At 40.3% G+C, this 13,251-nt stretch overlaps 1 protein-coding gene across 1 annotated transcript; it reads left to right on the forward strand.

The window, feature by feature from the left end:
• Positions 1-1,122: 1,122 nt before the first annotated feature.
• LOC145445061 (thioredoxin domain-containing protein 5-like) lies at positions 1,123-13,126 on the forward strand. Its single transcript, XM_080323157.1, has 15 exons — positions 1,123-1,327; positions 1,764-1,854; positions 2,908-2,966; positions 3,529-3,643; positions 5,984-6,184; positions 6,252-6,353; positions 7,118-7,198; positions 7,257-7,472; positions 8,554-8,676; positions 10,195-10,404; positions 10,462-10,563; positions 10,653-10,727; positions 10,799-11,014; positions 12,582-12,790; positions 12,855-13,126. The coding sequence occupies exons 1-14, from the start codon at positions 1,170-1,172 to the stop codon at positions 12,747-12,749; spliced, it is 1,917 nt and encodes a 638-aa protein (XP_080179283.1). The 5' UTR covers positions 1,123-1,169; the 3' UTR covers positions 12,750-12,790; positions 12,855-13,126.
• Positions 13,127-13,251: the final 125 nt, after the last annotated feature.

The following is a 13,251-nucleotide window of genomic DNA, read 5'->3' on the forward strand; positions in this document are numbered from 1 at the left end:
AATGTTTTCTAAAAGTTCTCTAAAACGAATGAAACCGTACACCCGGTCACATTGCCTTCGCACCCATTCTGTTCATCGCGTGACCGAGGATCCAGTCGGAGCGTCAAGAGCACACAGAAAACTAAATTCGGGTGCGTGATATCGCATAATATCACCAGCATCCAGACGTTGTCGCCTGATGGCCCTTATCTCTTTATCTTAGTTAGATGGAGTGTATTGTGTTGCGATTAACAAACAACAGTATAGGCTAAGTGGTGAAAATGTAGCAATTCTGAAAAACCACGCTTCGCGGTTTTGGCCACGTGATATTCCAGCCGTTTTACCCGAACGATTAGTACCGACACGTGCTAATTGTAGTTGACGATTTTGCGAACATTTTTCTCGGGAGGAAATCGTTGATGGGGCTGTTTTCCTGTCATCATCCGATTCAGTCCACATGAAATCCTTGCGTGATGTAGCTGATGCTTCTGTTGCTACATTTGGCAAATCTGTACGTGCTCCCTGTACAGTGTTACCTGTACAGTGTACATTGTACATTACAAGCTTTAGCGCGTGTTGTTGCTCAATCTCTTTTGCCAGTTTCGCGTGCTTACACTAGAAGGGGGTTGCTGTATCGAGGAATATTAACTGGGCGTAAATACGCGGTATATGTCTTCCGGATCACGTACATTGGGCCGATCTGTCTCGCGCAGGCATGTTGGGCCTCTCTATTAGACCAGGTCAGCCTTTCCTAGCGGCATTAGCGCAATTTCGTCGTCAGTTTCAATATAACGCTGAGAAAGGTTACGCATCGTCCCTCCTGAAGGGTTCGAAATTGATGTTTTGAAATTGGCCAACAAAGCTGCGATCGCAGATGGGGCAGGCCTACGCTCCACAGCTCCAAGTCAAGTTCGCAACAGGAGTTAAACCCGACCGAAATCGACTCCTGATTCGCACTTTTAGAGTTCGGGGTATATTTCGCCAGCCTATTAAGTGGTATATTTTAAAAGCCTAGAACGAATGTGGGAGGTGCTAAAAGTCGGCCAACCGGGAATCAAATAAAGAATCGATGATTTGCCAATGACCATTAACACAATGCATAAACAACGTAAATAACGAATGCTCTCTTTCTGATATACACAGTATATATTGTCCTGTAGAATTGAAGGTGGTTGTAGCCTACCCACATAATGGTAAGATCAGTAGTAATTCTACTTCTTTGCATGAAATACATGCTGTCAACTGTAAGCTCCGACTCGGATCAACAAAAGTACTCGATCGGCGAGGAAGAGTTCCAACATGCAATAAAATCATCCAACCCTCATTTTATTTTGTTCTTTTCTCCAAAGTAAGTAATAAGTAGGACTATATATATGCGTTGTTTATTGAAAATGTTCAAATGTAACCCTTCATTATATACTAGCAAACATCTAAAAATGTAGCCTATACCACTGATGACCATGTCACTTGTACCGCATCCACGGAATTACTAATGCGACTGCACCAACATTCTCATTGGCGCAGTATTGTCGATTGCTACGATTAGCCTACATATATATTGTCTGTTTCAATATATTATTTCATGACCTTTCGGCCCCGAAAAGTCCGTGCGTCTGTCTATTGCCATAAATATTGAATATACCGGAAGGCACTGTGTGTCACATGATCACAAACGGACGGACGAAGGTTGGTCATGGTCAATGGTCAGACGCGCATGTTATGGCCTATCGCAGCTGAGCTATCTCTGAAGAAAAGAGAATGATTATAATCCATATCACTTGCAGGTGTGGACATTGTACGCGCATGAAGCCTGCTTGGAATGACTTGGCTGAATATTACAACGAAAAGAATACTGGACTCATTAGCATTGTTCAAGTATAGTGTACTTTTTGGTTGCTAGAAGTGTATTCTGCCTTAAAATCTCTATATAGCTTCATGAACGCATGGAAAATTAAATTCTAAGCAATATCTGACGCCAAGACACAGCATATTACGATACAAGGTTCCGAATCGCAAGTCATGTCATTGCACGAAAGGACGAGTCAGAGTGCAAGTCACGGTTTTAAGTCACAAATCATCTGCGGATAATTTGTATCTGCAGGAGTCCTATTTATTCCTCACTCGTTGATGAGAACGAGACAAGTCAGAATGAAATAAAGTTGGCGTTTTTACGTAAAGACATTAAATACATCGGCATCACCTTGAACATTGGCTGAATAAATTGATATAGGCCTATACCCGCAGCGCGCAACTATAGTCTCATAAGGAAATTATGAAGTTATGTGTCATAGTGCTGTCTATTTTCAATATAATGTTCACTGATGGTCGGGTGTGTTCGCTTGATTGATAAACACGCATTTTCATATTCACCAGATGTGGTCAGTAACGAGGTACTTCTACTTTTTGAAGTACTATTTTGCCTACTCACACTACTTTTCAAGTAGTTATGATTCTAGACTACATCTACTTCTACTTGACAGTTTTCAGTTTTGTAGACAAAAATAAGCGTAGAATACCTACTTAATTACTTACTTACTTGTTAACCACCAGTCCTACTTCTACTTGAGTAGAAATTATGGCGTTACTTCTACTTCTACTTGAGTAGCGATGGTGACTACTCTGACCACCTCTGATATTCACGGACCGTCCATGTCTGATAACTCGACCGCCGCCGACCAAAAGGAGAACGAACTGCAGATTGTTTTGAAACTTCTATTTGAAGTGCAGGATCACCAAATCAATGACTATACACCGAGTATGATTTTCTGTAGTTGGATGGCTCGAGTTAAAAGGAGATGACACTTGGATGTTTTGCCCGCTCTATTCGATTTCTCCTGTATTGTTCGGCACCATTGCTTGAAAAATTTAGTTGATACAGTTCGCATGTTACAAATAACAAAAGGATCTTAATCTCATTCAAATTTATAGATTGATTGCTCAGTGAATAAACCTCTATGTAAGGAGCAAGAAATTCGTGGATACCCGACGTAAGTTTTATCAAGTTATTTGTCTCGTCTCTTCGGATGGATCACTTTTATATAGCACATAACGATTTCGTACGTGCATTGTGTTAAATAACTTTTAGAATAACTTTTACCAATATGCATTTTTGGTGTTTTGAAGTTGATCAAACGCTAATCTTGTGTTCCTTCTATAATGGCTGTAGATCAACGATTTATGACACTTCGCCACTTTAAGGTCAATAAATGCATACGTCATACTACTGAATTGTCACACACATGAGCAATGCTACAAAGCTACTATACCTTTGGGGCTACTCGAATCTTGTAATTAATAAAAATCACCAGTAAACTTCATCCCTACGATCACTTCTATCAATAAATGTACCCTATAATGTCAAGTAATTGGCACCGTATGATTCTCACAGCAAATTTTGATGTCCGCCTTACATGATTCTATTGTGACTTCATCAGCCGTTCTTGCTGCATGATGGGCTCCTCGCATATAAGCGGCTCTGGGACCGAAAGTTTCATGTCGTTTATATATTGTCCAAATTTGTAGAGGTAATTTTATGGCTTCTCTGATCAGAATGAGACTGTATGTGAATGATAACGACGCAGTGGATTTCGAAGGAGAAAGGACATTCGAGATGTTCAAGGACTTCGTAACTGAAACTTTGCAAGACATCACCAACGGCAAGAAAGTAAGATAACGGTTATACTTTATGAAATAATATACTTATGTAGGGGAGATGTGGTACCGATGGATCAAAAATTACAAAATGATCTCTGGCCCTTAAATCTTCAGCCGAGAATAGCAAATCTTTTGCTGTCTCAACACTTCGATACAAGCTTTACCTATCGCGGACATTTACATGAATATCCGCCTTTTCAAAAAATATTTATAAACGTTTAAAATTTGTTGCTCGAACGTGTCATCGGTCCCCACCCGGTGGGTCCAAAGGCACATGACCCTGGGTCCTATGAGACATACGCTCAAAAACTCAAATTTGTTAACTTGTTTTGTTGTGCACTATAAGCTAAGCTACAGCAAGCCAATGAAGAATGTTTGGTCGCGACCTTCAAGAATAAAATACATTATATCAACTCAAATGTTGGCATAAAATCATGTTTTGATTTACGTCTAAATTTACAAAATTAATGCCACATACATATTATCCGCAAATCGACATTTGACTTTCAAATACTTAGTAATAGCGATAAAACACCGCAGGTAACTATGATTTACAGCCTTATATATGTAGGCGAGTTTCTGGTGTTAAGTGATTAGTTGATCCATCTATTTTGCTTGATTTGGCTATGGTACCATAGGTCCCCCTCCCCATAAATATTGTAATTAACTTGGAAATAGTCCACTCGAGGATGGTATTGATTCAAAAAATCTGTGCCATTATATACCCTGATACAAGTCCTATACCTCACATCAAAAATTATGGCGGGTTTGTTAGTCTGAATGGTGATATAGAAAAATGCAAATGTCGATCCAAATTTACATTATACCCCCTAAAACGTAAATCATTCGTCACAGACCCCATAACTCATCCAGGTCGAATATTTTTGCATGTGAGGAAAGATTCTGTCAGCATGTAATTGTAGACAAATTTACGAAATGTATTCATGGAATTATCATGGAGAATTTTTCAAGTATTTTCGGTCCCAGTGATCCATCGGTACCACATCTCCCCTACATCGTGTGATTGCTGATATATGAAAGGGTTCTAATTTCATCTCAAATTAGGTTTTCGGCTGGGGTCGATTTGCCATCACCGATCATTACGGCTGGATTGAACAATGATTACTGTTTAGTTTAGTTGACATGGGGTTTATAAGGCCTAAAAGGATCTAATATACATCCAGATACTTCTCCAAATGTTTCTAACTTTCTTGAATCGATTCAAACGTATTTTCATCAGTTTATTTTTTAGTGAACTTATCATCGCTGCTGATCAATATCAAATGTATAAAGTCACACAGCAACCTTTTGAAATCCCGTAACTTTGTATAGTGCCTTGGTCGTAGTGCCCACCGCCTTGTAGTGTCTTGGTCGGAATAAGTAAAAAATATTAAGAGTCATGCGTCTTTTGCATAAAACACTTACTTGCAATATAGGCCTACTTTTTGAAGCTACATTATATAATAATTACCAAGTCTTCCTTCACTGGAAATATTTACACCGCACCGCCTATGCCAGGGGTGTCAAACTCAAATGGCGTCGCGGGCCAAATTCAAGCCTTCAAATCGCTCGCGGGCCGGACCAGTCAACTGATCCCAAAATGTTACCACGTGCTCTTGCTTTTCACTCGAATACCTCAAAAGCATATATAGTAGATACTACACGCGGATGATAGGTTTTTTAAATTAGCAAGTCGCACCACCTTTATTCTCGAACAATATAGCTGGCAAAAATACGATGATTGTCCGGTTGAATTGACTACAACTCAGAGTCGCTAAAACAGTGGCGGCAATGACGATATAAGATGGCATATTATATGCTCCCTTTGATTTAGTCGTAATCTGGCGTTAGCCCTACATATTTAATTGGAAACGCGGACCTTCGAATTTGGTTTATTGTTATTACATCGCGAGTCCGGTTCCTCTTATGTCTGGAGAGCTATTGGGTCGAAAGCGACAAAACTGTGCGACCACATATTTGTGCAAGCAACATATCTCCATGTAAACTGCATACAACGGTTCCACATTGGCGTCTTCGCTTCTGTTAATTACCATTTTTGGTCCATATTTGTACATAACTCTCAACTGAGTGTGCATTTTTAGCAGACTTGAAATTGGATATTAATTTCCCCGACTTGTTACTAATAGAGACTAGAGTGAAACCACGGCGGCGTAGTCGGCTGGTTATAAAGGGGCCTATTAACATGGAAATATTTCGTGCAAAAAATCTTGACATTTGTTAGAAATGTGCTGGGAAAATTGCTTCGCGGGCCGGATGAAATTGTCTGGCGGGCCGTATGTTTGACACCCCTGGTCTATGCTATCCAGATCGTTGAGTATATTTCAAACAGGTTCCTAAGACGGAGAAAAGGCAATTGATATCCGACGGATTGTACGACCTCACTAAGTCCGACTTCGACTACGAAATCTCGAAAGGCGACATGTTTGTATTCTTTTACCAAAAAGACTCTCACGCCAGCTCCAAATTGAAGCCGGTATGGGAAGAACTTGGCAAATCTTTTGAGGGAGATGAGGATATCAGGATCGGTCAGGTTCGTAATAATTATTCTGACTTACACCTAAGCCGATAATTGATGACATCGGTTCTACGTGTTGCAGGTCGAGTGCACAGAACAATCAGAGCTATGCCAGAGGGAAGGTATTTTGGGATACCCAACCCTGAATTTCTATCATGGCGGTCGCATGGCAGAAAGCCGGCACGTGAGTATAGAGCCTGGTTATCGCATAAACGCATCATTTCCACGGGTGATACTTGGGTTAAGTCAAGCGATGTAGCCAGGGGCGAGAGTTCTACTCCCTAACGATGAGAATGTACTTGTACTGCGTCTCAACGGTTATTCGTGCTGCCGTTATTGAATAAATTTTGCTGCCCCCCTCCCGAAATTTAATCCGGGTCACTCTTATGACTATTACCTATCTACTTCCATTTTCCTGAATACTCAAGTAGGTTTTGCCTAATTGCAGTACTTACTCAAGTGGTTATGATTTCACACTCTACTTCTACTTCTATTTTTTACACCTGAGATTTTGTAAAGTAGAAAGTGTTTGCGATTTATTTACATCGCTTTTATGAGTGAAATATGTCAGAATAACTGGTCTGATTAGCTCCAGTATCCCCATAAATGCGTATATTTGGGAAATTTGAACTATTTGCAATGTAATTGGTCATTTTGCTTGAGTTACGGATATGCATGCACCCTGCAATTTCTTTTTGTAGCCACCTTCGATTGGCTACGGAAATGCGTGACCCCTCGACCGAATATACTTTTGAAACTATTTACTTTAGTACTTTTAAGACCTTCATTTTTTACTTGAACTTGAAGTATTTCCGCATTACCTTGGAAATCGCTACTTATACTTTCAAATGATTAGAAATTCAAGGGTTAACTTCTACTTGTGCATGAGAAACATAGCCGATTACTTTGGCGAATTCTTCTATTATGCCTGCTGTTGTATTTTTATAGGTGAGTCATGAGACGAATATGATGACGGGATACGTAAAGTACGCATCACGGATGCTTCCTAGCACTCTTGATGACGACCAAGTGAGCATTCATTGATTGAATGAGTCGATATACGAGTAACTGCAATAATGCTGTTCAGAGCAAAGTAGTGGAATTGACAGATGAAACATTCGAAGACGTCGTTAGCGATGGAATTACTTTCCTGAAATTGTACGCCCCCGGATGCGGATTTTGCAAACGCATGGCGGTAACGTGGGATCAACTCGCAGAAGAAAATTTCAATGAGGCGCCCGGACCCGTTACTATTGCCAGACTGGACTGCATCAAGTACCCTGACATCTGCCGCGCCAAAGGGGTAAATACACCCGTTAATCTATATCCTAAATATATGTTCATGTTCACTTTGTGATGATGAATACGTTGTTTATGTTGAATTAATACAATACCAAACTGCAAATTAACACCCCATCAGCGCTGGTTATTACAGTTTAAGGAAGAGAAGTATGGTTAGTAACGAAGTAGCCTAATTGCATTGCTTTTACTGAAGTGGTATATGTTTCTAGACTATTCCACTTTCAATTGAACAGTTTTGTTAGGCTAAACTATAATCAATAATTTTAAAATTTGAATTTTGAAAAGTAGAGAGTAGTTTGAGGATTAGTTTGCGTCACTCTTATGAGTGTAATTGTCATATTTTGGAGGTTCCTACTTATGTGTATTGTCATTGGTCATTTTGCGTTAGTCGCGAAGATACATCATGCTGCGACCCCGGTACCAAATCCACTCTTTAAATATATTTGCATTTTAGACCTCTCATTTTATACTTCGTCTTGACGTAGTTTTGACATGTCACGGAAATTGCTACTTCTAATTGCAGTAGAAATTGACGGTGTTATCTACACTTCCACTCTGACTGCCTCTGGTTCAAGCACACATTTATTTCGCGGTTTTCACATATCCTTTCTAAAGGATGGTCAAATAGCTTCTCATTCTCATCACTGATATCACATATATTGCTGCATTAGGCCTACTTAAACCCGTGGTCTACACTGCATAACAACTGTTATCACTTATCACCAAATACATCTATATATCTGAATAACAGAATTTTCGCAAGGACTATCGTATATTGTCATCTGTCATCAACTAATTATGATCATTTTTCTATAACTTGGTGTTTTACGACAGCCAGCGAATTAGTTCAATGTGTGGTCTCGCCAACTGGAGGTCTTGGTTTCGATTCCGCCGGCTATGTTTCCTAAGAACGCAGCCGTTGACAGACCCGAGTAACTGACAGCGATTGCAGCCAAATCATGTTGCTTATCACGAGCACTGTGAGCAATGAGCATGCAATGTGGGCGATGATCCGCTGTGGGAACCCGACACTCGGTAAACCGTGAAGACTCTCTCTCATTCTGTAACTTGTTCTTTTGTAGGGCTTCGGATTCCCGACATTGGTGGTTCTCATTGACGGCGAACCTGCGGCTATTTACGACGGGCCGCGTACCGTTCCTTTCTTCAAGCAATTTCTCCTGACCATATCTAATGGCTATATAAAGGTATTGTAGGAGGTGCACAAATTTCGATTGTTCGATTTGGCCGATGGCGACATATGGGTGGACGGTTGCCAGTGAACTCGGCACTTGGTGAACTAAATACCCTCTTCCCCTCCCTAACAGTTGGACCTTGGACAATTTCATGCCTTTCCAGATTTTTGTGTTGGATACTCCCGATATAGTGCATATGTTATGTTATTGGCGAATAAATACAGTCCATCCTCAAGATTACCGGACCACGACTGACCTATCGATCTCGCTTTCCATGACATGCCGCCCTATTTCTTGTCGCTGTCGTTTTTCTATACTATGTTATTTACTTTTATTCAGTGTGCATGCCTCCTCTTTACATCGCCCTGGCCAAGGTGGGTGTCTGATTCCATAGACTACTCCAAGTCGCTTCGAGATCTTCCTGTCTTTTCATTGTATCGCATTTTTGTGGTGTATTGAACTGATGAAAATTGCTAATAAACCAATGATGATTTTTTAGTCCTACCATGATTTAATTTCCAATCAGATGCACCATAGGCCGCCGTAAAATGGTCACTGCTTATGGCAGAAATATGGAGATGAACATTATGACGCAATCACTCAGACTTGGAAAACCAAATGATTATAGTTGTCTAATTAGACACCGGTAATATAATTTCAATCTAATTTGTCTATGAAATGTCTGTGCTCTAATTTTAATTCAAATATAATTTTTGGTTTTCCTGAAAATGCTATTACAGGAGAACTATATAGTGAGAACCGCAGGCATTTGCTATTCTCATAGGAATGAAATACGATTTTATATGAACCCTACTTGATTCAATCTTCAAGTTTTCGCGAATTCTCTAATTATGATTATAATCTATTTTGGACAAAAAACTTTCTCAGCTATAATTTTAATCTAATCTGAAAAAAAACTGTCTTGCTAAAATTGTAATTCTAGTCTAATTTGAAATAAAAAGGTGTGTAGCTATAATTCTAAATAGGAAACGTTGAAAATATTCTATATTTGTCCCCAAGTCTGCAATTGCTTTGGGTTAAATCACAATGATTCTGTAACGTCATGTCGTTATTCATTTTTTTGCCCCTCTTGCCCCCCTACTTTGGATACGCATAAATATATATCTATGATTGGGTGGGTGGGGCGCATATAAGGAAAACGGCACATTCTGTAACGAAATTTCATTTTTCGCACCCATTCCAATGATTGCAAACATGTCAAATACACCAATCCAGATATATCTCTGCAGTGGAGTCGGGTCCCTTCACGTCTATCACCATCATGCATTTTGTTGGGATGGTATTACATGAAAACAAAAACAATCCACTCCATTTCGGATACATCTTCACAAATACTGGTGCATTTGACTCATTCCTACCTATTGGAATGGGCTGAAAGCAAAACTTAGAACCAGAAAGTGCCTTTTAGCTTGTTTTGCATCATACGCTGTGGCGTCAATCACGAAATATACGATATACGTTAACAATGCGCTCATAAAACCAAGTTTTCACCTCCTTATTCTAACATAGATACCTGATGAGATGAAAGAGGCAAATAAATATCTGATCACTGATGGACTGTATAACCTTACCGAATACACTTTCTATCATCAAACGATGAAAGGAGACTGGTTTGTCCACTATATTTTGCCTGGATGCGAGATCTGCGAGAAAACAACCGAAGCTTGGAAGGAAGTCGCTAAAATGTACGAGGGCAGAGAAGATGTCAATATTGCCGAAGTGAGCCGCGTTACTGAATCTCTAAGTTGAGCAATGAATGACGGCAATGTGCATTAGGTTGATTGCTTCAAATCCTCCGATATTTGTGGTGCGCACGGCATTCAAGGTCATCCCACTTTAAAATTCTATCGTGATGGTCACGAGTTAGAAGGACGCTTTGTAAGTACAATTTACTGTAGCCTGTTTACTTTGATTGACAAAGCAGGCGTGTGCGAAATAAAATATGCACTACATTCGAAATGTGACAGGTTTCGGCAAACGTTGAAGAGTTGAAGTCTTATATCGAGAGCAAAACGGGTGAGCCCAAGTTCGAGAATTCAGAGGTATATGTAATTGGTGGATGTAGGCCTATACTTGTTTTCGATGTGATGCTTGAACGATGTTCTTACTGTAGAGCAAAGCGATGGAGCTGACGGATAAGACGTTTTACGATGTCATCGCAAAAGGCATAACGTTTGTCAAATTCTACCTGTCCCAGTGCGGCTTTTGCGTTCGTATGGCTAGGGCGTGGGATCAACTGGCTGAGGAAGATTTCAGTAACACCTCCGGCCCGGTCACGATCGCCAAGCTCGATTGCGAGAAATATGAAACGATCTGCTTGAAAAGTCAGGTATATCTCCGGTTAAACGATTGTTGGTGGATTCGAGATAGTTCAACAACTAACTAGAACAGCAGTTATTTTCATTAATCGGGGGTCCGAGAAACCTCTAAATTTGTAGAATGATTGATAGCCTAATCTGTAATTTTTTTTTAAATTAGGGAAAGCATAAGGCATGCTAAAACTTCAGGACTCTCATCATTAGAACAGTCGTCTGAGATAAATTCTACTGTGCAAACTCATTTTAATTGCAAGATTGCAATAGCTTACTGAAATTTCTGATTTTTTTCCTTAATACGTCCCAGTGAAGTGATTGAAACCTGCGAAACCACGAAATCCATCTTCTCCTGTGACATAGCCTACATAACCACTGTTCCAGAATAACTTCAAGATTGCTGGATAGAAATGACTAGGCTGGACATTATACGTTCATTGAATACTCTGTTTCTCAATTCTGGTGCCATATATGTTGCGATCATACCCAAAGATGGCAGCAGAGCGGAGGTAATATTACATTTGCCAGCACCTATATTTTTGGCAATACATTCGGCACTCGTTCATATCACACCAAAGACTGGGATTTTCAAGACAGTAAAAACAGCTGCAAAATTCGCTTCGGAATAATAAAAGTATACCCAATTTCTACATGTAGTATGATGTTATTTTCTAAATATGTCATTTTGTGGCTGTTTCTCGCAAGCCTACAGTTAACATTTGCATAAGACAGACGACGGTTGCAGGACAATAGGGCTAATTTTGAACGAAAACGTTAGGGGTCTGTGGGGGTCCGTTAAGGTCCAAAAGGGGTCCGCAAAGACAAAAAGGTTGACTGTCGCATGGCCGGCGGGATACTCTTCCACACGTCAGGTACGGCATATTTGATAGAGCGATAATAATCTTTTCGGTCAATCATATGATATTTGGACGAAGTGGACGCGCGTGTGGGCTTTTGATTCCGAGGTAAAGAAATCATTGAAATATTCGGGGCAATGACCGCAGTGGAACTCATACATAAACTTGGCGATTTCTAGTTTTCGCATATATTCTATGTTTAGTACACCAAATCTCTTCAGCAGCGACTTGTTGGATGGACAACCAGGCCCCTTCGGGGCCCTAGCTATGATGCGGAGTGCGCTATGTTTTAGTTTTTGCAGTAGTTCGAGTGCGGTTTTACTGGCAGCCCCCCAACAGAGGATGCCATTGAACTAGAGGCTGCATATACCGATCAAATATGCCTATCGGCAAAATGTTCGATGTTTACGGTTAAGTCACTTCGTGCGGGGTTTCCTTTCCACCATCTTTGTAGCTATACTGTTTCTGTCGGCTCATTTTATACAAGATGGACAATATGTCTAGCGCCGTACCTATATTGGCTAGCAAAATGCTCTTTTGTCCCTGCAAATAGTTGACTATAGGGTATTGCGATGTCATCGTTGTTCAATATGTCACGATGGATGTTGTATAATTCGCATTAGTATATATTTGTGGTCGCAACAAAGTGAAGTACCAATCATAACATTTCCGCATTCTCCAGCATGGATAAACCAACGTTGACCAGATCGTTCCTCTCTATCTCAAGTTCCAGGTGCGGGGTTTCCCATCGCTCGTGTTAATGATGAACGGCCGTGCTGTGGCCAGATACAGTTCGGATATTCCGCGGGACGCGGAATCAATGAAGAAATTTGTTGTGGAAATGTCCAACGGCTATCGCATGACAGCATCGGATCAAAATCGAGACGAGTTGTAACGCGACCGCTCCATTTAACACAACAATAGATAAATGACCAGGTAAACGACATTCTAATACATGCAGGCAATATGCCTGTAATCAAAACATCAAAATTTTTTCAAGGTTCATCTAAAATGGCCTTCCTTTAATTGCGTTCTGAAGAAATGGAGTTCTCGGACTGTGTGTAATCGGACTGACCGCATCTTTGGAAAATTGAACCGATTGGATCCAGGTCATGATTCAGTGCGCGAGGTTCTGTGTATAGGATTTTATAAATGCAGGCCTGTGTCATGTGACACTGGTATATAGAAATATGGATTTTATATGTGCGTATGGCGATTTACCTCTTAAAAGGGTTATTTAGCATTGAATTAAACGTGTGTCCCAATAGCATAGTTTGTGCATGGGAAATATTTTTTGATTCTAGTTCTGATGGCGGCACGATTTACCATGCCCGTACGTAGGAAAATATAGTCATTCAGAACAGAGGCAATGGATAATATTGCTATAATATATGTAA

Source organism: Botryllus schlosseri, chromosome 8 (assembly GCF_051294905.1).
Source record: "Botryllus schlosseri isolate E-star chromosome 8, Bs_hap1, whole genome shotgun sequence".
NCBI lineage: Eukaryota > Metazoa > Chordata > Ascidiacea > Stolidobranchia > Styelidae > Botryllus > Botryllus schlosseri.

What these genes read in the sequence shown, in the direction of transcription:
- LOC145445061 (XM_080323157.1), top strand. Translation starts at nt 1,170, where the DNA reads ATGGTAAGATCAGTAGTAATTCTACTTCTTTGCATGAAATACATGCTG. An exon ending in ACATCACCAACGGCAAGAAA is followed by an intron (nt 3,644 to 5,983) that starts GTAAGATAACGG and finishes TATTTCAAACAG; the next exon opens with GTTCCTAAGACGGAGAAAAG. An exon ending in TATCTAATGGCTATATAAAG is followed by an intron (nt 8,677 to 10,194) that starts GTATTGTAGGAG and finishes ATTCTAACATAG; the next exon opens with ATACCTGATGAGATGAAAGA.